At 39.3% G+C, this 27,623-nt stretch overlaps 2 protein-coding genes across 3 annotated transcripts; one reads left to right on the forward strand and one right to left on the reverse strand.

Annotated features, from left to right (window-relative positions):
• Positions 1-152: 152 nt before the first annotated feature.
• arhgap42a (Rho GTPase activating protein 42a) lies at positions 153-15,959 on the forward strand. The gene is made up of 24 exons (XM_061054872.1): positions 153-766; positions 3,897-3,992; positions 4,069-4,130; positions 6,572-6,643; positions 8,311-8,412; positions 8,512-8,622; positions 9,309-9,413; positions 9,921-10,050; positions 10,161-10,261; positions 10,494-10,603; positions 10,713-10,791; positions 10,986-11,025; positions 11,134-11,196; positions 11,302-11,376; positions 11,510-11,594; positions 11,679-11,737; positions 11,837-11,942; positions 12,253-12,412; positions 12,501-12,651; positions 13,244-13,942; positions 14,034-14,196; positions 14,851-14,922; positions 15,078-15,157; positions 15,357-15,959. Exons 1-24 carry the CDS (start codon positions 613-615, stop codon positions 15,443-15,445), a joined length of 2,964 nt encoding a protein of 987 aa, XP_060910855.1. The 5' UTR covers positions 153-612; the 3' UTR covers positions 15,446-15,959.
• Positions 15,960-16,673: 714 nt separating this feature from the next.
• trpc6a (transient receptor potential cation channel, subfamily C, member 6a) lies at positions 16,674-27,248 on the reverse strand. 2 transcript variants are annotated; one of them, XM_061054874.1, is made up of 14 exons: positions 26,951-27,197; positions 25,412-25,740; positions 24,451-24,583; positions 23,749-24,049; positions 22,033-22,218; positions 21,505-21,669; positions 21,168-21,411; positions 20,867-21,094; positions 19,813-20,077; positions 18,792-18,987; positions 17,439-17,639; positions 17,175-17,231; positions 17,010-17,085; positions 16,674-16,914 (listed from the first exon to the last, which is right to left on the reverse strand). In XM_061054874.1, exons 1-14 carry the CDS (start codon positions 27,124-27,126, stop codon positions 16,784-16,786), a joined length of 2,688 nt encoding a protein of 895 aa, XP_060910857.1. In that variant the 5' UTR covers positions 27,127-27,197; the 3' UTR covers positions 16,674-16,783. The 2 variants fall into 2 exon arrangements, 1 of the variants encoding a protein (XP_060910857.1); XR_009675760.1 differs by lacking the exon at positions 18,792-18,987 and having other exon boundaries at positions 16,842-16,914; positions 26,951-27,248.
• Positions 27,249-27,623: the final 375 nt, after the last annotated feature.

Raw genomic sequence — 27,623 nt, forward strand, 5'->3', positions numbered from 1 at the left:
AACAATAATTATAACAATAATAATAATGATAATAATAATAATAATAATAATATTCATGATGATGATCACTATTATTATTAATATTGTTGGTATGATTTATTACAGATTAGGCGCTGATTTCTGCACGCGCCAGCAGGAGTCTCCCGTTCCCATAGTAACAAGCCTTCATTCAGAGCCGTATGCAGACGGAGTTAGCGAGAAAGTTTTTTTCTTCTTACAGCTTTCACACATCCAAAACATAGATTTGCCGCTTTCATTCCGCGACCCACGCTGTTTTTAATTACCAGTACCAGTACCTGGAAAGTCGGAGCGATGTTTACGTTAACTATATCTATTAATAAACGGAGAGTAGCAGCAGTAGAGTTCGTCGTGTAGCCTAGCCAGTTTCTCCGTGTAAGAGGCTCTGCTGTGTTTCCAGTGTCCGGAAGTTCTGAGGGGAAAAAAGTGAGAAAGGCATGAGAAAAAAAAAAGGAGCTGGAAGAAACTTTTGTCCAAAACTTTCCGAGCGCACGGAATCACTGTTTTCTCTCGTAAATCTCTCAGAAGGTAACAGACATCGCGTCTTTTTTGTTATCTATTAAATAACCAACCGTGTGCATCATTAGTTCATCGATGGGTCTACCGACGCTGGAGTTCAGTGACTCTTTCCTGGACAGTCCGGAGTTCAGAGAGAGACTGCAGTGCCATGAGATAGAGCTGGAGCGCACCAACAGGTTTATAAAAGACCTGATCAAAGATGGAAACATGCTCGTATCTGCTCTCAAAAGTGAGTACAACATGATTAGTAACTTGTTTTAGAGGTAAAAGTGCATGTTGCAGCAACCAGCTGCACGGTGTGCTGCCTGATAACAGAGGGAGAGCCAAGGCCATCTATTCAAACCGAGCCTGGTCTACATTTCACTTTAGGTTAGGTTAGGCCTACCTATTGCACAAGGTACTACTATGGGTTAGACCTGACCTGATTTTGCCTGCTTTTATGTGGTTTGCAGTATAGGAGATATAGCCTAGTTATTAAGCCTAAATATGAGTGATATGAAGACTGAATCTCCTCTTTGTTGTACCATTATTAGCTATTTATACTCATAAAACTCATTTAGGTCCTCTTATTTGATAAAGCTTATAAAGAAATAGTCATAAGCAGATGATTTTCGTTTGTCCAAAATGTAATAATACATAAAAAAAAAAACACAAATTGGCAGAGGCCCCAAAATCTGCACTTTACTTTGTGCTAGCTAGACCAAAAGATTGTTATAAAACAGGTAAATGTTTTTTTAGGGTCATGAAACAATGGATATCTGTTTGTCCCTGCTACTTATAAATGGCAAACATATTAGTTATTCAGTAACTGTTGATGATTAATCTTTATATTAATCAACAATTATAACAATAACAATATATTAATCAATTAATCAATGTTGAAGACCTTGAATAGTTTGCTGCTTTACAACTTGATCTTGAATCTTGAGTAGAGTTCCTTTATCAAACGTAGTTTTAAAAACAAAACTGATTTGTGCTTATACAGCATGTTGCTTATTAATGAGGAAAATTATTTTCTTCAAGTATACCACAAAAGTAGTCTATAGGTCCTGATTGGATTCCTTAAACACAATGAGAATGGGCTAGTAGGCGCTCATAAGCTATTTGTTTTTCTAGCAGGTTAGAAAAAAAACACACAGGTACATTGTTTAAAAATTAAAAAAAAGGTCTGAAAATGTTTTCTAATTCTATGACGAGTATTCAATCAGACGGTTACTAACTGTGGCTGTGATTGGAAAGTTTATTTTGTACCTTTTTTTGAAAGAAGTAGGCTAACAACAGACAAATAAGTGGTTCACAGGGAATCTTTGAATAAAATGTAAATGTTTTTTTGTCTGTGGTATATTGATGGAGTCATATTTTAATTTGACCAGCTGATGAAGGCTCTCACAGAGCAGCTGCCTCCTCACACTTAGTTGGAGTTTCTTTTGATGACCTCAGGTTTAAGCTCTGACACACACCTACCCTTTGTGGTAGCTTGTGGTATCTTTGGGCTCACACACTGGAGTGAAAGCTGCTGCTGCCTACCACACACACACACACACACACACACACACACACACACACACACACACACACACAGGTCTAACCCTAACCTATTACACTGACCACACGGTGGTGAAACATCTTGATGACTGTAGAGCAGACTTGTACCTCTGTCACCAGAGTCCCAGCTATATTACAGTTATAAACTGAGGGTTGAGTATGTGTATTCCTATGAGTGTCTATAAATCAATATTTAGAAGTAAGAGCCTAAACATTTTGTGATCCTATGTAGTGAGTTACTGATCCAATCCAATTCATAATTTTTCCAATCACAGTTATAAACCGTTCCTTTACAACTATTTTTAAAACAAAATCCCCTCAACCCAATAATAATCACTACAATAAACTATACTAAAGATGAAAACCTAACAACACTTTAGCTCATGGTCAGTATGTCACCCCCCACGAGTGTTTGTCATGGCATTACAGTAATTGCTCCGACCTAAGGCCCCTCCACCCCACAGCCTGTCAAATGTGTGTATCCACCAGGATACAGAAAGCATTTATTAAAGCTGATTATGTTTTATTTTAAATCCTGCTATTTCCTAGTGCCCTGCTGCAATTAATTGTTGATTAAATATATTTTCAAGTTTTTGCAGTGTAAAAAGACCGACATTTCTAAAAAAAAGTTAGTCCCTGATTTTCAGAGCCTCAAGTGACCTCTACTAAAGAAATATATTCAGATCACTGCCATAGACAAGAAAAGAAATCAGAATACATTGTTGTTCACACTTAGGAAGCTTGACACAGAGACATTTGAAACAGGTTTCCAGATTTTTAAAATGCTGGTTATTATATTGTAGTAAAGCGTTAATGGATTATTTTTTCTTATAACTGTAAGCTTATTTAGTATTAGAAAGATGTATTATTGAGTTTGAGTTGTCCTAAATTTAGTACTCTTAGTTTTGAATTTTGCCCACATCTTGTGTTTTAATATGTAAATACCAATAAAAGTGTTTTCACTGTTATTTGTATTGCCTTTGACTTTCAAGCTTTGACCCTAGCCACACTGATAACCAGCCAGTAATGTAGTATAAAGTACAATTAAAGGATGTTTGAAAGCTTTTATTATCGCTGTATAATGCAGTGTTACAGCAGCTGGCACAGGACAGTGTTATGAGTGTGTTTGTGAGAGAAGGCAGTGTTGTGATGCCAAGTGTTCTGACACCTCAGAGAATAAAAAGTGTCTGTTATTAGAGTGTTGTTTAGACACGTAAACACAGTTTTCTGAGAGTGAGGCTGGTGAGTGGAGGTGGTTGTAGGTTGTGCCAGGTTGACATTTTGTGACCTCTCAGTGAATGAATTGCAAGAGTCTCAGAAGAAAATATATAAATAGTTCATTAGGAGGGGAAAAGTGATAAGTAATGCTTGTTGCCTGCAGGGAAAGAAAGCATTACACTGAGTTGGAGCAATAATAACAAGAGCATTCTTGTGAAAAATGGGTCAATTGTGAAGCTGTTAGATATGTAGTTCAGTTTTTTCCTCGCTGTATTGATTCTGATGCCTAGTTGAGTATTAACTGATACCTAGTTTCCATCAAATGATAGTGAGATCAAACAAATATAATTTATATATAAATGCTTTAACTTAAACCACGCTCTCTGTTTTCACAACACTGCTGTTGTTTTTTATTGTCATAAATTGTACCTGAACCTAGGGCCAAAACGTTGTGTAAACTGGTGTACTTGCTGATTCCCCTCATCTCATTTAAGGATTCTTTTTTGTCAGATGCAGATACTGATATTAATAAATTATACAATATTAGAAATCATTACTTTCAAATATGGGATTGCTGAAACTCTCTGTTTCCTCAGGTCTTTCGCTTGCTGTTCAGCGGTTCTCTCAGTCTCTCCAGGAGTTCCAGTTTGAATGTATCGGAGACGCTGAGACAGATGATGAGATCAGTATAGGTGAGTTGGAAATGTCCCTCCCTCAGTTTTATATGATCAGTCTTTTAACATTTGTGGTGTATATTTTCTTTTACAGCTCAGTCATTGAAGGAGTTCTCCCAGCTGTTGAGCACCATGGAGGAGGAGAGAAAACGACTGGTAAGCAAATAAATATGTGTGTTTGTTTTTTTGTTTGTGTGTGTGTGTGTGAGTGTCAAAGGAATAGAGGGAGAATGATGGATTAAAAGATAATATAGAAAAACAAAGACAACATCAAAGGGGACTTTTCAAGTGAAGTGGAAATAAAGGGCTGTACTGTTTATCAGTAGGCAGAGCATGTGAACACTTTTTCTATTATGATTTATGTGATTTATTACTGTTTTATAGATGTTTATGTCTGTAAAGCAACACTTCAATTGTGATAAAAGATTGAAAAATACACCAAAATCCCCTTCTAAACCAAAGTCTGAACCAGTTGTTTTATTTGTGCGACTTTATTTGTGAAACTGTTGTGTACCAGTTGTGTTGCAAATTGTTGATGTTAGTTGTTGATGAGGATTTCAGATGAAAAGTTGCTTCCTTTCTAAGGCATCCGCACTCAATACACCACGAGTTCTCTCGTCCTAATCTGGTTTTTCCGGATTGGGACGATTCCCACTTCTATTGCACTAGTTAGGGCTCCTTGACGATTAGGAAAGAACGTCTTTGACTTTCAGAGCCCATCAACCAGAAGCCTTTGTGTGGGAGTGACTGGAGTCTGGCACTGTCTGCAAGGAGGCATACCTCTGCACAAAATCTATGTGTATAGTGTGCTACAATATGCATAGCCGTGTGTGTGGGTGTGTGTGTCTGGGTGTGTGTGTGGGTGTGTGTGTGTGTCTTTGTGGCTATGTGCACGGTCTGGTTACAGAGGAACCATGTGGAACCTATTCTGCCAATTCCCCTGTGAGACTGTGAGCAGAGCTCTGACTGCCTGGGAAAGTCCATAAATGGGTCCTGTGTGTGTGTGTGTGTTTGTGTGTGTGTGTGTGTGTGTGTGTGTGTGTGTGTGTGTGTGTGTGTGTGTGTGTGTGTGTGTGTGTGTTTGTGTGTGTGTGTGTGTGTGTGTGTGTGTGTGTGTGTGTGTGTGTGTGTGTGTGTGTGTGTGTGTGTGTGTGTGTGTGTTTGTCCACTCTCTCACTTTCCTTTTTTGTGTCTGCAATTTAAATGAGAGCTTTTCCACTGCTATGCTGCTGAATCTCTTTTAATACAGTCATTATTGCGTCTTAGGGCCATTCAAGCGAGGGGAAATCCCTACCTGTTCATCCTAAAAGGGCCATTATAGAAATTTGACAACGCTCCTCTGTCTCTTAGTGTTCAGTTTCATGCTGTATGTAGTCATATACCAGAAAAAGATTTTACAGAGAAAGCAGACCTTTCCACAGAAGTGGAACTAACATGAAGTGAAAGTCAGGTCATGATGCAGGATGAGGAAGTTATTTAGAGTCTGATTCTTAAGTCAACCAGACAGAGCAAAGCAAGACGTGACAGATTTGTGTAATATGTGAACTCATGACTAAAGAGGACTGGGACCTAATATAAACACCAGAGCACTGGTAGCTGCTCTGTAGTTTTCCCTTTAACTATTGACTCAACATCATAGCATAAGATTCTCAAGCCTAGTATATCCTCATCTGTACACATTTGACTAGAATCCTACCTTTGGACCTTTTCTTGGGAAATGTCTGTTCAGGGGAAACTGTCAGCCACTAATATGGCAGACCAACTTGAGCAACAGCACAATAGAGTTTTCCCCCAGTTATAATGAAATAATCAGCCTCTTACGGTAATTTGTATTGTTGCTGGGGTTTTAGTCATGTAACAGGAAGGCTCTATTGATGAAAATATTAGGTGTGTTAGTCAATGGGTCATAGCTTTTAGTCCAGAATGAGTTCAACTACTATTGGGTTCATGTGGAATGACAAGAGATTGTTTACAGATCTGTTTATTTTTGCATTTGAGAGAATATAGACCTTTTCTATAGAGATTTTTAATACAATTTATAACCAATTTGACTACGCAGATCTGCTCAAATGACTGCTGTCCAAACAAACAACTTTCTGTAAACGCATCTATAGTGCAAACCACCATGTGCTCAGCTGCGATGCTTTGCTACATATACAGCAGACAGTGCTGAGAGTATTATAAACAATGTCCTCAGAGTGCAATCTGTGGACAAACTTGGCGTCATTAAGACACGAAGAAGTCTCATGAAAAAATGCATCCATAGGATATTACTGGCCTGATAATATTGGCAGGTTGATAAGTATATCAGTCAGTCTCTATTACATGTTAGACACCTCTGTTCTTATCAATTAAAAACATTTGTTTCCAATCAAAAGAAAGATAAGTGTCAGAATTGTCAAAAATAATGTTTCTTAAAGAAAATTGATAAATAAAATATAACAGTAAAGCTTTGCTTAATCAAATAGATCGAAGAAAACCTATTTCAAGTCAAACAGTGAAGTCATCAGAGCAGCCCCCATGTACACTGAATGAGCTGTTGGTCATGTTATTTATTGTTATAACACACAGTTGTGTCTTCTCTGTTTCTGTCTCAGATCCAGAATGCAGACGACGTGCTGATCTCACCACTCGAGAGGTTTCGTAAGGAGCAGATTGGAGCTGTTAAGGTATATCTATGTAGATCATTGACTCAAATCAACTAAACAATTTACCTGGCTCTGTTGGAGCAAATAAGTGAGGTTCAGTTCATTAAGCATTTTGTGTAAATTGATTATGGAACTCTGTGGGTGGTGATCTAAAAGATTTCCCTCCTCTACTGTGGTCTCAGTTGGTCTCTCAGTGAGTGGTCAGAGAATTCAATTTGTTCAGATAAACGATGGATGACAGTCCAGTGTCAGTAACAGGGTCATGGGAACGGACGCTGAGAGGGAAGACAGGGAGCGCGTCACAGACAGAGAGATAGCTGAACTCAGTGAGGCAGTGTAAACACAAATGAGTCTAGTGTCTGGTTTCAGCAGCTGTCTCCAGTCTTATAATTCAATTTATCACTTTTTTCCTTATTCTCTCTCAGGCAAAAAAAAAACACAAGATATAGCGGCGTCTTACAAAAGGCGAGGTTTAAGAAAAAAAAAATAGAACTGGTCAGAGCTGTGAATAACCCTAAAAGTGAAACCGTAACCCTAACCTTAGCCCTCAGCTCACTGCTCGGCTTGCAGAATGTCACAGGAGTGTGTGAGCAGTACACCCTCCCGCTGATGTTGTGCAACAAGAAAAGTGAGGCTTTTCTTGGGAAGTTTAGAGCTGCAGCTGTTACGGAAAATATCTGTTGTCCTACATTTTTTTGGCAGTGTCTCTTCGTTTAGATTATCAAAGACTCCTCTTCAGTGATTTTGAACTCCTCCAGACTGGTTAGCTCATTTCCAAAACCTCTGACCTTTGTTTGTTAAATATAAGATACAAGTAGTCAGACCTTCTTCATGCAAATATCTGCAAATTTAAACACTATGTATGTTCATCACCAGCATATTAACAATGTAATTGAAAGTGTGTGAGCACAATAAAATCAGCCTTTACCTTGAACCTCTGTTGTACCTTATACATACTGTAGCATGGGCTTTAGTCTTCTTTTGTATTCTTTTACATAATAAGTAATGTATAGTAGAACTAGGTATCAAACCTGAATTCGTTTTTGAGTAATATTTGAATGTGAAACGCTAGTATGAGAGACCTTTTCGGGTACCTAAATGGACATCTCCAAGTGCTAGCCTGGGCTGTTATAGACCACCCCTGAAAGTAGACTTTGTGCCTGGCCAGAGTTAGGACATGAGTTTGTATTTTCCTCCTAAATATTCAGAGGAATCATTGCAATACAAAATAATGATCATGTATGAAACTTTAATACATTTTCAAATTTAAGTGAAAAGGAATCTGATTACTATTTGCATTAGTTTCACTGCAACTTAAATTAGAGTAAGAGAAAAACTGCCTACTGCATTTTGACTTACAGTAAGTGTTTTCAGTGACTGTAATAAACTGGAATATTGAAGTAAAAAGGACGATTGGACTACTGTAATTTGAGTTTTTGATCTCATACAACATATTTTCTTCCAATATCCATATCACCACTGCGTTTGAGAAGTTCATCAACAAAAATATTTTTGGATGAAAATATGTAAATATTAAAAAGTAAAATATCATAAATCATTAAATTATGACCCAGGTATAAAAACGAGCAATACTGAAAAAGCTGAAGAAAGCCAGATATATTCAAGTAGTGTAAATGTGACATTGTCTCTGTGTTCATTTGTGTTCTTAACAAATCTATCTTCTTAAGGAGGGAAAGAAACAGTTTGACAAGGAGACAGAAAGATACTACTCTGTTCTGGAGAAACACCTCAGCATGTCTTCCAAAAAGAAGGAATCGCAGCTCCTTGAGGTAAACTTGTCGATTTCTAAAATCGATCAACCAGTTCCTCCTACATGTGTGAGGTAACATAAAGCTCTTCACATGAGTTGTTTCGTTTTTTTGTTGCAGGCGGATTCACAGATGAGTAAAGACAGGCAAGTCTTCTATGATGCATCTCTGCAGTACGTGTTCAAGATCCAAGAAGTGCAGGAGAGAAAGAAGTTTGAATTTGTTGAGCCGGTGAGTTCACGTGCACATACACACATATAGTGATGTTGTTTTCGTGTGCCTTTGGGAACAACACAACTGTATAACTAAATGCAAGGCCAGGGATACACACTTCAGTTGAGTACAGCAGGTTTTGTTAGCATTTCTTCTCCTTTGTTGAGTTTTCATGTCATTTCTTCAGATGTATCTAAGCTGCTGGGTCGTCACACCCCTAAAGCTGGAGGGGGAAAACTTTCCACAATAAACAATGTTTCATCACAGGAAAATATGCCAGACAAGTCTGTTTTGTAAACATCAAGTCGTGCCTGCAACCAAGCCAGTAATGAGCATGTGTCTGTGTAAACAGGCCGGATCAGGAAAAGACAGCTAGGTCAGGTTTTAAAAAAACACACATACCGGTAATACACACTATTCGGCCGGCGATAAAAATGTTTTAGTGATAGATATCAGTAAAAGCTGCTTCCTGTTGATATAAAAGCACTTCCTGTACAGAAATCTCTTCCACCAAACACATAGGCAAATTCTTTGTTGTAAGGTAAACAAAGGGAGCAAACCAAACAACAGGCCGAGTTTTTCTCTTCTCCTTTATAGACTTGACAGATGATTGACAATCATTCTCTTGTAATCCTCTCTTTATACTCCTCACGCCCAAACTCCCAGCTAACATTTTCCTGTGGATTTTCCCCTCTGCTCTTTAGTTATTGGCCTTCCTGCAGGGTCTGTTTACATTCTACCATGAGGGCTACGAGCTGGCCAATGAGTTTGATCCCTACAAGCAGCAGCTCCAGTTCAACCTGCAGAATGTAAGCCTTTTCAAACCTCCCAATTGTTTATCATGTAAATAGTATTTGTAAGTATTTTTTTCAAGGTGTACTACCTGCCCCCTAAGCCACTAAGAAAAAGTTCTGTAAAATCAATGCTACCACAACACCTGATACTCTAAACATGTTCAAACACACAATTTGAACTACTTTCAGCTAAGGATTAACATTGTACAGAAACGCATCTAGTACTTCCTCTACAGTTCACCATTTAAAAAAAACAAAACAGTTTGTCCTTTCCTTTCCTTGAAGGTAAAATGTTGTGTCTCCTCCCTGTAGGGTAAAAGTTGACAAGCCTGTTGCATCACTTTTTTTTAAATTTATTTTTAAATGCAAAAGAGTATTCATTTCAGATAAGCATCATTACACACTAAACTACTTAACTATACTTAGTAATCACTGACTAACTTTTCAAATGTTTCGTATGTTCCAAATAGACATGTATTTCTTTTTATAATGTTGTTTCCTATGCCTATGTTTGTGGATAAGGCTCGCAATAACTTTGAAAGTACACGTGCTGAGGTTGAGAGGCTGATGAAGAGGATCCGCTCTGCAGAGGAAGACTTCAAAGCCCCCAGTTGCTTTACGATGGAGGGATATCTGTACATACAGGAGAAACGTGAGCTCTTTCTCTCAGTTCTGCTCCAAGTGTTAGAATTATACAATCATATATTCTTTTTTGTTTACACACACATGTATACATACACAAAATGTGTTTACTTGTTATAGGCCCATTGGGCAGCGTGTGGACCAGATACTACTGCACTTATGAAAAAAGCTCCAAGATGTTCAGCATGAGCAACACAGAGGCCAGACCGGCCAGCAGACAGGTGAGCTGGCAGAACAGATAATTATGGAATATTTTCCAAAGCAGGCCATAGGTTTTATGTTTTCTACCGACCTACCAGAGTTACATTTCTGTCATACAGAAGGTGAATGGAGTTTTAAGAAGGAACACTGTTTATGTTACAAATGAAATTGCACTAACTTTGTAAGAATCTTTACAAAACCTTAATACAACCTCTTGCGGGCTAAGTGTAGAAACATCTCGTCTGTTAACAGAACGGTGTGGTTAACGTCACACCTGAGGTGTTCAGGCTGCGCTCGTGCGTCAGAAGGAAGAGGGATTCCATTGACAAACGTTTCTGCTTTGACATCGAGGTGGTGGAGAGGTAGGAGGAAAACCATGACCAGAAGGCTGTGTGTTGATAACATGTAATATTCTGTGGGCTCGATCATTTTGCATTGAGCTGAGTTAATACAACCTCTCCTTCTCTGCAGACATGGCGTCATCACCCTGCAGGCGCTCTCTGAGGCCAACAGGCGGCTATGGATGGAGGCGATGGATGGAAAAGAGCCTGTACGAAAATATATAGTTTATATAAAGAATTTAAAAGAAATGTAACCTTCAGGAATAACATTTATACAGGAAAGCAAGGGTAGCCAATATCCACATAGAGCTGTATATTATTAAACACATTCAACATCAAAATAATTATTGTTGAATTGTCATATTCTCAGACTAACATGAAGATTTTGTCCTTTTTGTTTCAGATTTACACTCTTCCTTCTTTGCTTAGTAAAAAGGAGGAGAGTGAGTGTCCTACTTTTCTTTGTTTCTTATCATTATTTGCTTGAGATTATCTATCTATGAACATCTTGTCATGTCAGAAATGAATCATAGATCACGTCTCTTTTGCAGCTTTTCTCAACGAGGCAGGCCTCAACTTTGTGAAGAAATGTATTGAGCTGGTTGAAACAAGAGGTATTCGTTTTTATTAAAATCTTAAAACAAGAGAAATAAAATCTGTTGTTTATTATTGTATACAGTGTTTATCTAGAACATTAATACGTCTGAATTCGTGTCAAGGCATTACCACCCTGGGACTTTACAGGACGGGGGGAGTGAACTCCAAAGTGCAGCGGTTGATGACCAGTGTGTTCTGTAAGAAAATACCCTAATTTCCTCTGTAGGATGTTTTTCTTTGAGGGGAAGCTTAACTTAAGCACAGACAATAGAGGGTGTATTTAAAAATCAATCAGTGTAGATAAATGATTTATAATTGACTCTCCCGTAGCATCCACTGCTCCTGCTGACATGCAGCTGGACGCAGACGCCTGGGACAACAAGACCATCACCAGCGGCCTCAAGAATTATTTCAGGTAGCATTCAGCACAAAGCAGTCTTTGTTCACCTTTATAACACTTCTTGTGGCCCATGAAGTAATGCATTAAATGTTCCTGCAGGTGTCTAGCAGAGCCACTTCTGACCTACAGGCTGCACAAAGAATTCATCAAGGCTGCGAGTAAGATCCCTCCCTGCCTTTTTAAAACAAAGAACACAAAGAGAGTATGAAAGACATATCGATGGTTATTTTTTATTTCTTTTCCTTGTTCTCCAATAGAGTATGATGACCAGAAGTACAGAGTGAGAGCGATACATGCTCTTGTGCACAAACTACCAGAAAAAAACCGAGCCATGTTGGATCTCTTAACATGCCACCTCCTCAAGTACGTGCACATTATACATCTTATTTTCCTGACAGGTTTTTTTTTTTTTTTAAAGCTGTAGAGGTGTTTTTGTACACTTGTACACTGAAAATACTCTTTTAGCCGGGGGCTTTTTGAAATGTGAACCTGATGACACAAACACGTTGTCCAGGAGCCATAAAAGTTTTTTGTTTCTTCTTTTATTCCTTCATATGTTTTACAGTTTATACAAACTTTTTATTTCATGTTTCTGTCTTGAATGATATTAAACACACATTCATATGTGCTTGTTTGTGTGTGTGTGTGTGTGTGTGTGGTTGTGTACACGCAGGGTGTCCTCCCACAGTGACCAGAACCTGATGACTGTGTCCAACCTTGGAATGATCTTTGGTCCCACGTTAATGAGGTCACAGGAGGAGACGGTGGCCGCGATGATGAACATCAAGTTTCAGAACATTGTGGTGGAGATTATCATAGAAAACCATCACAAGGTAGTCTTGCTAATAAACATAAAACACACACACACACACACAGAATCATACACTTACCTGACAGACTATGTTGGTGTGTTCCTGTCAGATCTTTGGTGAGGCTCCAGACCTGTCTTTGCCATTACCTCCGGCTCCGTCCTCTCGGTCAGCTCCTCGGAGGAACAAGGCCATCTGTCTGTCTTCTGGAAAGAGGAAGGCCCGCCTCTACCCTCCTACTCTCTGCCTGGCAGACAACGACAGTGAGTCTCTCTGCAGCTCCTGTAGCTCATAGCTCTTAAATGCCCTTATATTTATATTTTGAGCTATTTAATACATTCTTTTTAGCACATATCAAAGGAAGTGTTCACTTTTGAGATAGAATTTTGGGTAAAAAAAAGGGATATAAAGACGTGTTTAGGGTGATGAGAATATGATTCATCTTGCAGGTATTTGATAAAAAGAGGTTATATATAGTTTATGGAAATCTCTTAAAACTTCAGTTTGGTCAAAAGAGGTGACCCACGAGCACTTTCATCCAAATAAAAATGTCAAAAGTAACTGTAATGCACTTGACTTTCATTTATCCTGCTGTCTTGGAGCTATTTTGGTGGTTATAGGTTTACTTTTCTTCCATTGATAACTGGTCAACATTATCATCAGCAGGTTTTCTTGTTTTTTTGGTTATATGTTTACTCTAGTGCAATCCAACACTTGATTGTACATATATATATATAAAGTGTTTGGGCTGACACAATAGTTGTTAGATTAATCTGAAATCCCTGATTGTGTGTCCCTGATCTGATTTTCAATCTGCCTCTTCATTATTTGATTGACTTTCATTTCTCCTTCCAGGCGACACATTCAGCAGCAGCCCCAGCACAACTCCGATGGGCAGCCAGGAGTCTCTGTCCTCACATTCTTCTGAAAAAAACGGACTGTCTCAGACATCCCCTCCTTCCTCTCCTACTGCCAAGCCTGACTCGACCACCAAAGCTCAGCTGTCTCCTCCTGCGGCTTCCTCCTTCTCCTCATCCAACATCTCTTCAAATGGGAAGGATCAGGAACAGCAGGCCAACGGCGCCGCCTCCCCTCGCCTCACGTCTTCCTCTTCCTGGACCTCCTCCCAGCTCCCTCCTGCCCAGCAGACTTCCTCTGTGTCCTCCTCCATGTCCTCTTTACTCTCTGAAGACCGGACTCTGTCTGTCAAAGGAAACTCAACAGCCTCCTTGTCATCTATGAAAGAATCAAGAACTCCCTCCATAGCCTCCTTGTCCGGCCAGCACTCCTCTGTGGAGCGAGCCTCCTCTCTCAGGGAGGGTCAACCTATGCAGAGAGTGTCATCTGTTTCCTCTCTAAAGAGCACTCATTCAGTGGATCAAAAAAACACCTCCTCCATTGTCAAAGAAACCAAAGTGGCAGACTCTACCTCTCCTTCACGCCAACACAGAAACATTTACAGGACAGCCTCTTCTTCCTCTTCCTCCTCCTCTTCATTATTTCCCTTCCGGCTTTCAACGTCTTCCTCTCTCACTTCCCTACACATCTCTGAGGGTACGTACATCTGTCTGGGATAAAGTGTGTTGAAAAGTTGAAAATCGCTTCCACGTTTGTTTCTGATTTATTGTACTCTGTCGACTCACAGATTACAAAAGCTGTCATGGATCAGTACAGAGTCTCATGTCACTGGAGCCGCGAGATGCAACACAAACACGAAAAATCACACACATTCGCTGTGGCTCTGATCTCACCGGGAAACACTCTGCAGCCACCACATCCAGCAACGGCTACCAGAGGCCCACGTCAGTGTGAGTGTGTCTGTGAAATTGATCACTAATCTTAGATCATTAAGGGGCTCTGATGGTACAAAACTTTGAGTCTTTCTTTCCAGAGAAACACAAGAGCGCAGTATGGACTTTTCTCCTGGCCTCAACATGAGACTCTAAAACTTTTTCTTAAAGGTGTTTCATGCCTTCATTTTAGAGATAGGAAGGGCAGTGTATGGAGTCAGAAATCAGGGAGAGGGAGAGTGGTCAGATTTGAACCCGGGTCTCCTGCTTGGAAGACTATAGCCTAGGTACATGGAGTGCACACACTAACCACTAGGCTACCGGCGCCTCGACATTAACACTTTTAATACCACCAGTTTCATTCATCTAAATATAATATAACAGTATTTAAACAGCATTTTCCTGATTTTGTGTTTTTATGTATAATAGAAGCCTTATATTGCTTTGGCCAGGGACTAAAGTGTGAAAAAATACATTTAATTCAAATTTTTGCATTTGGTATTTGTGTATGGAATTTTAAATGCAAATTACTCATCTCTGAAAATTAACCAAACTTTTTTATTCTGTAATTTTAGCTTTGCTTTTTTTTTTTAGATCGGCTCAATCAAAGCAACAACTGAAAATTATCTAAAACATGTAATTAAGATCGGATTTTATGTTTTTGTGTTACAGATTATCAGCCAGACTGGCGCAGCGTGAGAGCTCAGTCTTCTCCTCAGCGTTAGACATTTGTTCCACAGGACGGTACGTTTATCAAAGCTTGTTTGGATGTTAGCACTTTTCACTACTTCAGATGGAATCACTGAAGCCTGAGGACAACATATGATTCAGAAAAATAAATCCACCTTAATTTGTATCCTGAAATCACTTCTCTTCAATAATTAAATGTTTTTCTTTAGGGATGCAAAAGCTCTTTATTCCTGTGAGGCAGAGCACAGCCACGAGCTCAGTTTTCCACAGGGGGCGCTACTCACAAATGGTAAGAAAAACACCTTTTCCATAACCTTATCTGAACATCAGTCGTCATGTTTTAAAAACGTATAGTTTTATTAGAGTTTACCCATTTCAAAGAGATGTAACAGAGATGTTGATGGAGAAGAAAAATGTTATTTGTAAAATGTGTTGTTTATTATACGAAGGTCCTTGTCTTAACTTGCTGATTATGTTTTTGTCCACAGTGTACCCGTCTGTGGAACCAGGTTGGCTTCAGGCGACGTACAACGGCAGAACAGGACTCGTACCTGAAAACTACATCTCATACATGTGATGTCATCAACCCATCACTGAGTCACGACAAGATGTAGATTAGACTTTAGGGCTGTACAGTACATAGTTCATACAGTCATTCTCTGCGCTGCTGCTGATCGAAGATATAATATATTTATCATGTAACTGTGACTGTTATCACTGAATCACTGGGGCTAGACATAAATGATGTATTTACATCGGACTACTTTGTGTGACCACGATTTGTTATTAACCTGCTTATATAACAATAACTGTTCAAATCTGGATTTCTTGTTTTTTTTATTTTCCTCCAGTCTCTTAAAGATATGCGCTTGTTTTAATGTTCATGATCAGCATTCTCGCAGTAATCTGCAAAAGGCAGTTTCTATTAATATTAGTCATTTTCTGTGTTTGTAAATAATCATAAGTTTAAATGTCTTCACCTCTGTGCCTTCAACAGTATGAACTGATATGACTGAATCCTGCCTCAACATTTCTTTTCTGCTGTCCATCAGTTTTCATTCTGTCTAAATAAACTCTGTCTTTGAAAACAACTGTTTTGGTAAATAGATTCTGTTACTGTTTTTTGTTCTTTTATCGTCAATCAATCTTTATCAGTACGGCATGACATATTATCTCAAGACACTTGACAAAATGAGCAGGTCTAGAACGTACTCTTTGTTATATTATACAAAGAGCCAACATTAATTCACTATGTTCACTGATGTTACATGTTAATTATACATTGTGTGTGTGTGTGTGTGCTAAAAAAAAATTTGATAAAGCAATTTATCGTCATGCGCTCCTTGCAAATACATGTATCGATGCAGATGTTAGAGAATCGATACGGCTGCAAAGCCGTGATGACAGTTTTGAAAGACAACTTACCTACTGTATGGTACAGTTCACAGTAAAGCCACAGCTGTGTAAGACACGTTCATTATCCAAATTCAATGTATATCACAATATGTATCGTATCGTGGACTCTGTATCGTGGACTCTGTATCGTGGGGTTGTGGGAAATACCAAGCCTGTGTGTGTGTGTGTGTGTGCGCGATACAGCCCTTTTGGTTTTGTTTTTAAGCTGCAGGAGCAGGAAAAGTTTCATGCAAATTACAAGTTCCTATTTCTAAAGGTTTTGCATGCATGTGTTTGTAAAAGTTGTTTAGGTCTAAATCATCATAGTGGATCATTATTTGTTCTTTTATAATATATTGAACTTTGTGCCTTATAGCAGTGAAACAATATAAAATGCAAGACCAGCAGGCTAAACCTTAACCCTTTATTCACATACATACATTTTTATATTTTCATATCAATGATTTGTAACTATCTGTAACTATACAGTTTTATGTACACGTCAGGTAAACTGGTGGTGCTACTCTGCAGGTGTGCTGATCTCTCCCAGCCTCTTCAGCAGTCCGTCCAGTGTCTCCAGGTTCTGTGATTTCTCCTCCAACAGCTCATACCGCAGACTGGAGATGTCCTGCTTGATCTCCTTCAACTCTCCTTAAGAGAAAAAAGGACAAAAAAAATTTCAAGCCATTTATTTCCAAGACAGAGTTATCATTAAAACAAGTTGAATTCAGTTCTGTTGATCTCACCTTCAGTGATCTCGTCACTCTCTTTGTCTGCTTGGGCTTTGATGATGTAACGCTTTATTAATCGCTTCATGATTTTCTGCAGAACGATAAAAAAGTCTAGTTTTATCCTAAGAAGTAATTGGATAACTTATTACACTGTAGTGTAAGACGCCTACAAACACTTACCTGATATCTGGTTGGGCTGGTAGAAGTACTAAATCCTGAGTTTTTGCTTTCCCCGAGCTGCAAAATGAAGCTGAAGTTAACTTGATTGAACAGCATCGGGACTCTCACAGGTTCAACTTGTGTTCAGGTCTGAAGTGAAGCCTGCGGTGCAGCATGAAAACCACTGGGAGGTGCTCTGACTCTGCCTTTAAAGCTTTAGTAACTAGCACAAAGTGTGTGTGAGTGAACTTTGTAAGCTGCATGTGAGTCCATATTGTGTGCTACCTGTTTGAGCTGTGTCTCAGCTTTCTGCTCAGCATGTCCTCTTGCAAAGTGCAGGAGCAGGGATTTGATGGCCGTGGCCAGTCCCAGCATAGATTTTGGACTGGGGACCAGGTTAAAGGGCACAGGTAATGTCCTACCCTCCTCAAAGTAAGAAAACCAAAGTTTAGCCCGAGCAAACTTCCACTCGACGTCAGCATCGTCCTGAAGACAAAAGAAAACGACAGGGAGAAAATGGAGGAAACAAAAGTGATGAAGAGTGAAGAGAAAATCAAAGCGCAAGCTAAAAAGTAGCTGTAGCAATAAACACACAGTCAATCAAACTCAACAGAAAAGATTTTAACTAAAACTTAGAAACATTGTGAAATGGGTTCATTTGCTTTGTGATAACAGAGTTAAAAAAAAAGAGTCTTGATACAACTCTCATGTCTTTATGCTAATTTTGTCATGAAGCTGCAGACAGAATCCTGTGAGATTAGTGTGCATCTCTAAAGCTGACTAATTACTCCACTGTTATCTTGTTAGTCTAATCCACATACACACAAACAACAACAAAGTATTAGACAAGCTGAGGTTTTACAGGGCGTTGTGTGTCTGACTGGGCCTGAGCAGTGAACTTTGCTGGTTACCAGGCGACTCTCACGGCTCCAGGCTGTGCTCAGATTCAGGTCATTATTTGTACCTGTTGCCAAATTTAGTTCGTGACAGTAAAGGGCTAATTTTTTTTTAACATTGTTGGCAAATACAACAGACAAGAAGACCCAACAGAACACGTAAAAATGCAATGTTTTGTCATCATTTTTATTTAAAAAGCTGATGACTGGGAGAAGTCGCAGGCTAACTGGTCTTATTGCCAAAGAAAATCAGCTCATCTGAAAATGTTGATTTTTGCACATTTGATTTGCAAAGCTTTTACCGCCATGCTAAGGAAAATAAAGGAAGGAAATTAAAGGTTGAAAGCATATTGGGTTTTTTTTTTTGTGGTTTAAAAAGGGGATATTTCACATGTTATAGTTACATAGTCTTCATACTAACAGCTCATATGAACTTCTCACTAAACAAGTAGTTTCTCATCTGTGATGTCAGTTTGTTGGATCCCTGATCAGAAAGGACACATTAGAATAACGTTTGGTAATGTGTGCACAAACAAAGACAATGCTGTGTGATTTTTGCTTCATGCAGGACGCCAGAGATAAAACTTTTTTGTTCCCTTATTAGAGGGAAAGAGAGACAAGAGTGCCCTCCATTTTCAAAAAATAGTTGAAATAAGTCTTGGTAGTGAATGTTTTCTCAAGCGTCCTAAGTTATGAGCTTGTATCTGAAAGCACGATGAGTCAGAATTTTTTGATGACAAACCTCAATCTCCTGAAACGAGCTGTTGATCATGGCGATGAGCATGTTGAGCAGCACTATCACCATGGTAACGTTATAAACTCCATAAAGCACGTAACCGATGTTCTCAATGAATTTGTGGCTGTTATTGATCACCACAGACCTGACCTCAGATAGTCCAAATATAGCCCAGAACAGCGTCTTGAAGCTCTCTTCCAGGCTGGGCGGATGCACAGAGAGGAAAAAGACAGGAAGAGGTATTTTTAAACTCAAACAAACTATTCATCTTCAGATTTGAAAGATCCCCTGGGAGGAAAACAACAGAGGACGATAAATGTTTCAGCAGCAAACATTGTGTTTATACCTTTGACCAACCACTTTAAGACATATTGTGCTTTTCTTGACTGATTGTCAAGCTTTTTCTTTTTTAGCAATTATTGGAATTATTAAAAATCTTTGTTAATTATAAAGGGGTTTGTATGTATTGTTAAAACGTTGCTTTCCATCTCAGAGATTTTCGCCCTGCAGTGGTCCTTGGGTGATCATTAGGGGTCACAATAGGATTGAGTGATGAGAAAGCTAAAACCCTCACATAAACTTGTAATTCCTAATTGTGTTTTCTCCATCTTGAGTCCCAAGAAAAGGGAATTAATACTTATTTTGTTTTTGCAGACAATAAAAATACCTGGAACACTCTTTGTAAGTGAATTTTATCCAACTCTACCATTTTCAATTATTGTCCTCCAATGAGCATTTAAAAAAATACATTTTAATGTGAATTATTAAAACATCTATGTTGTCATTTTTTATGTCCTAAGGTCCTTGCGAGTGTAGCCCTTTTTAGCATCTTGTTCTTAAATCATGTTAAGCACAAATAAATCAAGGCCATGGCTGGATAAACTTTTAAACTTATCCCCAAATGTAAAAAAAAGAAAATGAATCTGAATCTCAGCCAATCCTCAAGTCCCCGAAAGAAGTTTTTTGTAGACATAAAACCCCCAAAATATGAACAATAAAATGCAAGTGTGTGCAGTGAATGTCTCACGTGGTGAAGGCGTCATTCTGCTTCGCCCCCAGGTAATAAGAGTACAGGTTGAACATTCCTATCATGAACGCCAGAAACACCAGGATGAAGATAACCATGAACTTGAAGATGTCCTTGACCGTTCTCCCCAGAGAGATCTGCAGCGGGCCGAAGCTTTCGTTGGCAGGGAGGATGTAAGCAATGCGAGAGAAGCTGAGCACCACGGCGATGGCGTACAGGCCCTCGGACACCAGCTGAGGATCTGACGGCATCCAGTAGATACGAGCTTCAAAAAGAGAGCGAGAATCAGTCAGAAAACACTCTGTCAGGAAGAACTCCTCATGAAAATCATTCAAAGGAAGGCAGCAGTTTTAAGGCAGATGGAAGAGGATGTTTCATATTAGTTATTTCACAGAATAAAAATAAAACAAATCCACTGGAACTCAACTTATTATGATTATACAGAAAAAGACACAAATATGTTTTATTTTTCTCTAATCCTTGCTTTACTTTTAAACGTGGGATAGTTTGACTTCTCCTGGCCTCCAGGGGTTACCAGATAGACTAAACATGGCGACATATCCTGACAGTTTGTAATTAGCCTGTGTCTTTTTTCATGAGCCAAAACTGAAAGAATCCACAACAAAAGAACAAAGTAGCTGAGCTTTGCTTATGTGGTTTGCTTGTGCGGCATTTTTGTTCATGTTTTGCACCAATTACATCTCAAAACAATAACAGTAATATAAGCGGTAAATGTTAATGTTGTAGGTGAATTTAATTTCATGGAGACATTTTCCTTTCAGTTATCCTGCAGAGGCTTCCATATGGTCTGTTTTATCCTCAAAGAATCAGACAGACTCCTGCTGTTTGGCAACTATCAGCCTGACCAAAGCCAACAAACGTCATCTCAGCTGCAGAGCACCGCCTAACTCACTGCAACTGTTTATACATGAAGTGAATATTTTCTAAACACTTTTTATGGAGAGTGTGGCAATGTGTGATTCTGTGTCTGTGTGTGTGTGTCTGTCTGTGTGTGTGTGTGTGTGTGTGTGTGTGTGTGTGAGTGTGCGCTCACCCAGCGTGAAGTAGCGTATCTCAGAAGGCAGCGTGACATTAATCAGTGTTGTGTAGTGTGTGAGCACATAGGTCTGGGCTATATGAGCGTGTCTCAGGGTGGAGAAGCGGCAGCTGAAGGAGGCGAGGAAGATAGCCAGCATCCCAAAGTCGAGGAAGTTCCACGGCTCGAGCAGGTACTCGCCCGGCCCCTGACTCCAGATCTCCTTCACCTCGGCCCAGATCATGCCTGCAACAGGACAGGGTCCAACGATGTCACAAACAGGATGACTTGATTTAAAATGAGAATTTTCCATGCTTACCCATGACCCACGAAATTATGAGGATCTCCATCCCTGTGAAAGGCGTGGTTGACATGCGGTAGAGCAGCAGGGGGTCAGAGTTGAGTTGGGGTCCTTCTGGGTGCACGTGGTGGGTCATGTTTGGTAACAACGTGGTGCCTGCAAAACGGTCTGCAGCATTCAGGATAAGAAGACCCAGAAAAATGGTGAAGGAAGAGGCATGGGCCACAAACTTCATGAAGGGGCTTCGCATCACCTTCCCCACCTATGAGAGAGATACGAAACCACTGGAGGATGAGAGAAACCGTCCCGCAGAGCGCTACATGTCTATTTGGTAGTCATGATAAATGTTACCTACTCTGCTGCATGGAGCGATCCAGTAAGCCAGAGACAGTCCAGGCAGTCCTATAGCCACCGCCAGCACCACCAGCAGCTTGACGGCCGTGGTTTGTTGTCTCAGGCCGGGCAGATTCTCGTACCAGATACTGAGCAGCTGCTGCTGGCAGTTTGGATGAGCCACAAACTGAAGGGCACCGACATTACAGAGAAGGAAACAGGGAAATAAAGGTGGTAAAAAAGAGAACAAGATGTAAGAACAAATCTCAGCACTTCAATGTTTACCTATTTGGTATCCTGAAATCTGCTGGTAAGAAAACTATCGCGAAACAATGGCCGCATCCTGACCCCCCCACAATAGAGGAGTAGGTGGCTATAGTTAATACAATTTGTTTATGGGGGTGGAAATGCATTGTAACTTAATCTACAAATGGAGAAGCTAAAAATATTTTGAAGACTCAGCTGTCACACAGAATCATTTTTGTGCATTTCTATAGCTTGTGATCTGGTTTGGATTTATTGATGAAATACATACTGTGTGTGTTCTTACCTTTTTCAGTTCGTATTTGATGGCTAACTTAAGTCGCGTTAAAGAGGGGCGACCTGGTATATCATAGCATTCCTCAGAATCAGTTTCCCCGCTCAGGATGGCCTCCACCTCCTCAGTGCTGCGACACAGATCAAGAAGGCCCACCACGTAGTCCTTACACTGGCTGGACAGACAGCAGTAATCGTGCTACGCAGAACGCAGAGAGGAGAAATGTTTGTCAGTGAGTGAGGCCGTGGAGATGTGCTGCAGGTGTTACCAATGCTGTGACAAATGTATTTGAATCATTTCTAGAAACAACAGCATGACCAATATATCAGACAGCTACCTAAAAGTAAGAGTTGATTTGTTATTTTTGTTTTTTAACACTCGTGTTCGATAGAGATTTTGAGTTATTTGGGCTCTTCCTGCTTGATTAACGTTGAAATGAAATGAAAATTTAAATTGACAGAATTCATGGTAGTTGATTCTGGCAAAGTTTGAACAAAAAAACAATTGCTTTAGGGAGACATTATAATTACAAAATACTTAGAATATTAGACAGGTAGACAGGTAGACCAGCATGATATGAGAATAATGTGCAATGAGCGATACATTCCTTTATTTTTTATAAGATATGAAGAGCAATAAATAAAGAGAAATTAAAGCGCTCATATGACCCATAGCTCACAGTTTCTACTTTATTTAAAGAATGTATTAATGAATGATTAAAGCATTTTTCTTCTCAATCATTAATTGGCACCAATTAATCGGAGGGTAGTTGATATCTAGCTTGAGCTTCCTGTGGCTGCATCGAAATGTGCACGCATGGCCATTACACCTCCATCCAAGAGGTCAAATGTAACAATAATGCTGAGTGAGAGAGCCCAGCTTGTTCACATAAAGCTGTTTTCTTTATATATTACAATCCATTTAAATTGAGCAATGTCTTTATATGTGAATTCTCACATTGTGATAATGATGAAAACGCAGTGAATCCTCTCACAAGGACTGCGAGAGGCAAGGCAGGCAACCGCTTAGGGCCCCACAGGCCAGTAAGGGGGCCCCAAGGTCTGACACTCTATAAAAAGACAGCAGTGGCTCAAAAATATGCAAAGTTTAGAATGACTATAGGAAACCCTTCTAAGGTGGCGCCATGTGACAGAACTCACTCAAGAGTTGCATGCATTCTTGCTGTTAAAACCTACATTTGTCAGTGATAGTCACCAGAGGAAAATCCCTGTTAAATAATGCCTTAAAATCTGGCTCAAAGGTTCACATTTCACATAAAGGTGTTGAATGCTGGTTGGAGGGGCCCCCTTTGAATTTTTGCCTTGGGCCCCAGTAGACTCTAGAGTCGCCACTGGCTGCATACTAAACTATTGTTTAGCAGTGCATTCGCATCGTCACACTGATTTTATGAATGATGACTGTAGTATACAATCCTTCTGTAAGCCTATAATAATTATAGTTGTTAAATATGTGTCTACCATTAAAGTCAACAGTGACTCCAAGATCTAGCACCCCATCTGTTTCTGCTTCCTCTTTAGAGTCTAATAAAATGTTCTTGTGTTTACTGCCAGCTTTTACAGGTGACTGGTTGGCAGCGGCATGGCTATTATACTTTTTGTGTATTTGATGACAGGCTGGTTTTAAGTGCTTGTGTACAGCAGCACTGACTGTAAGTGTCTTGAGATCACAGCAGGAAGACACATCTGGATCCTAGTGTAACGTATTTACCTTAAATTCTTTCTCAATATTTGCCAACATCGCCAGTTCGTTGCTGAGCTCCAAAGCAGCCAGAACTGGGTCCTCGTTGGACAGGCAGAGGTAAGCAGGACTGGCGAGTCCTCTGTAGGCATTGATCCTGGATCGAGAGTGGCTGAAGGAGTCAAACTGCTGCTGGTAGTTACAGGAGTCACACCCGCAGAAGTAATCATGAGGAGGATCGATACGAGCACCTTTACTGAGCAGAGTATGAACTATCTCGTACTCCTGGCAGTGGGCCGCAAGGATCACTGGAGTTACATCATGAGAGAACCTGTTTGGATGCACACCGACACACAAGAGACTGTAAACAATTTAGACATGTTTCCTGGACATTTAAAGCTCTTTACTTTTCCTGAAATTAACCCTCTCCCTTCTGAGAATAAATGTAGTTATTGGATACCTCAATGCAAAATATGAACAACCACAGCCATCCACAAAAGACAACCCACAAGGGAAATGTCAGTCAGCTTTTGAATTAAATATAAACACAAAATACTGGTATATGTATGGAATTAATTGAAAAGCGATGAAAACTAAAGACATGGTCTCTACACTTTTATTTAATTTTAGTTTTGTTAACACACACTATAGCTTCAGTTAGTTGTAAAGCCTCGTTTTATTTTCATTTCAGTTATCAAATCTGTTTTTGCCTCTGCGTTTAAACTGTCTCACCTGGTTCCATCCTCATCATAAGCGTAGAAGTCATCCAACATGTCTGCTTGAGCAGGGCTCGCTGTCAGACGATTGGCATCTCTAAATGCAGGGTGACACAACAAGGCCTCTGTGATACGAACATAACCTTTACCTGCAATACACACATGACCACACAGACACACACACATAAAGATGTTGGTGTGGTTTAGTACTTGGTTCTAGTGAGACCCTCGAAGCTATAAATGTTACTAATATTTAACCCTAAGTGAGTCAAAGCTGAACCTGATAGGCTAGTCCTTCGCTTGTTTCAAAAAAAACAAAAAAACAAAGTAAAATATTTCTTGTCGGTTTTATTTCCCCTAAAATGTAAGACAACGTGTATGGAGGACAAGATCTGACAAAAGTATAAATAAATAAATGTATAAATAAATACTGGAATAAATAAATAAAATAATAAATAAATAAATAAATGTATAAATAAATACTGGAATAAATAAATAAAAGAATGAATAAATAAATAAAAACTGGTAAATAAATGGGACATAAATAATTAAATGTCTTAAATTTATTTATTTATACATTTATTTATTTCCACATTTACTCATTTCTACATGTATTTATTTATTTATTTATTTATACTTTTGTCAGATCTCGTCCTCCATAAACGTGCTTTCTTAAGAAGAAAACAAGAAGAAGTTCACAGACCCACTTTAGCAAGTCCTTTCTCAAGTAAATGATGAGAAGGTTGGCTAACAATTAGGCTATGTCTAAGTAGCCTACAAAAAGTCCAAGTAGGGTAATTAGACACATTATATATAAGACTACAATATCAGGATATTCACCATCATTGGGCTGCTGTAATTTGCAACAAAAAAAAAGTATTTTGCTGTTTCTTTTCATGCTGCTCTCTTTGATAAGTTGGGCACCTCTCATTTATTTCTGGACATTACTAACCACACAAATTGATCACACATCTTACTGATAGCTAACAGGAGGGCGTCTCCCACTCGGGCCAGATCCGCCCTCCCCAGCAGCAGCTCCGTCACCTCCAGATGTTCGTTGGCCACAGCCAGCTGCAATGCATTCTGGCCCATGTAGTCCACTGCGTTGACATTTAAGTTGGGCACGTGGAGCAGCATGCGTCGTACCTCTGGTATGTTGCCGTATTCTGCAGCTTCCAGGAAACGTTGCTCAACCTCTGTCAGGCTGACTGAGGGAGCAGAGAACATGTAGGCAGGACCACGGAGGGCCTGGCGTCGTTTAACAGCGCTGAGAGGAGCCAAGGGCTGTCTCTCCGAGCTGCTGTGTCTGCCGGACAGTCGGGGGACATACACACTCAGTAGGCTATATCATTTCTACATGGTTATTATAGACACACTAAAAAGGTATTTGCAAAGCACACTTCACAATTCTATCACTTAGGCTTTCTATCGGCTAATGATGAATATACTTGACCTATCTTAAAGTTCCTGTGGAGTCTTCATCCAGTAATGAAACATGTTGAAATAATTATTAACGCTGTTATGTGACCTTAAGAAACAACAAGACCATCAGCGGCTAGATTTATTATTTGTTTACAGTCATTTAAATGCTTGTTACTATTATGGTGGGGGTCACAATGTCTGCCAAGACGATTTAAAGCACGCTGCATAAACAGACTTTTCACATTTGCCAAAGTAATTATTTACACTGAGTGACATATTTAAAGAATCTGACCAGTTTTTTTTGTTAGAAAACGGTACGCCTAACTATACATGTAGGCGCCAAAGGGGACAAATGGAAAATTCCCCACAGGAGCTTTAAAAATAATCTCAAGTGATCTTCTTCTTTCAGTGAAGAAACATTTTATTTTAGTGATAGTCCCTCTGATATATAAAATGAAAAAAATATTAAATAGGCTACTCTGCTAACAAATACATCAACATAGATAACTTTCTAGTCAGACCAGTATAAAGTTTAAAGTTTTCCAGTTTAAACTTCAAACTAAAATAGCATTTAAAAAAAGAGATGATGTGCAAATACAAGTGTTAAACTCAATAATTTTGATTTCCATGATAATTACACATTGATACACAATGCTCTAGTATTGTTGAAGATACTGAAGTGAGACGACATCACTAATCATAATATCCTCTACATCCTTTGACTTAATGCTGATGGTGTATGTATTGATTAGCAGATACTTCAAGAGCGACCTGCAACATCAGTAAATTGAGCATTAAAATGTAAAGATGAGCACTTGATACTGTAAATAGGAAAACAAAATGTGACACCAGTAGTCTATCACATATCTGAAGGACTTTTGATGTTGCTCACATTAAAAAGATAAACATTATATCTTAAGTAAAATAGCAGTGTACAGGAAATGTTCTCTATGATATACAACGTGAAAATTCCCATAGTACAACTATAAAATGTAAAGTATTCATACATCTATTCTAAAAGGATAACTTATATAACTATCAGAATGCAAACACATAATGCTGCCACACAGGAGGGATGGGACGGAGGGACTTACCCGAGGCATCTTCCAGTGAAACAGCTTTCCTCTCCGAAGTCATCGTACATCAGCAGGTTATCCCGGCTCCGAGCTCTGGGGCTGTTGTTGTAGCCCACAGGTCGGCTGTTGTGATGAACCGCTGGCGGTCTGTGGTTCATCCCAGAGGTGTAGTCAAGGGTCTGCTCTGGCTCCATATGAAGGAGGAATCAACTGTCTGTGGCATGCCTCGGTGTCCCTTTTCTTGCCCACCCCCCCCCCCCCCCCTGGTCCTTCAGTGTCCTTGAGAAAGAATGCATCCTTCTTGGTCCCACTACACTTTTATTTGCACGACTCTTTGAACTTAATAGACGTTACAGGGCAGCTCTGTGTTATGACTGAACACACTACAGTTATAGTGATATATGGAGCTTTTTACCTTGATTGTTTCAGCTGAATATATATATATATATATATATATATATATATATATATATATATATAATTAAGATGTGAAATTAAAGTCTGTATTTGTTTTAAGAATACAGGGTGATTTGGAAGAAAAAAAAATATTCTGCTTTGCCAACAGTTTTTTTATGATCTGGCTGTAAAATGCTATTTTAAACCACAGTGTTTACAGAACATGTTGAGTTTTGTCAGTGAGCATTGGTGTGTGTGTGTGTGTGTGTGTGTGTGTGTGTGTGTGTGTGTGTGT

This window comes from Labrus mixtus, chromosome 14 (assembly GCF_963584025.1).
Source record: "Labrus mixtus chromosome 14, fLabMix1.1, whole genome shotgun sequence".
NCBI classification, from domain to species: Eukaryota; Metazoa; Chordata; class Actinopteri; order Labriformes; family Labridae; genus Labrus; species Labrus mixtus.

Excerpts from the sequence above, each read along its gene's own strand:
- trpc6a (XM_061054874.1), bottom strand. The coding sequence starts at position 27,126 with ATGGAGCCAGAGCAGACCCTTGACTACACCTCTGGGATGAACCACAGA. Across the intron at positions 18,988-19,812 it reads CAGAATGACGCCTTCACCAC|CCTGGAAGAGAGCTTCAAGA; the intron begins GTGAGACATTCA and ends GCATCCGCCCAG. Across the intron at positions 17,232-17,438 it reads CTGAGACACAGCTCAAACAG|CTCGGGGAAAGCAAAAACTC; the intron begins GTAGCACACAAT and ends TTCATTTTGCAG.
- arhgap42a (XM_061054872.1), top strand. The coding sequence starts at position 613 with ATGGGTCTACCGACGCTGGAGTTCAGTGACTCTTTCCTGGACAGTCCG. Across the intron at positions 767-3,896 it reads GCTCGTATCTGCTCTCAAAA|GTCTTTCGCTTGCTGTTCAG; the intron begins GTGAGTACAACA and ends CTGTTTCCTCAG. Across the intron at positions 10,262-10,493 it reads CCAGACCGGCCAGCAGACAG|AACGGTGTGGTTAACGTCAC; the intron begins GTGAGCTGGCAG and ends GTCTGTTAACAG.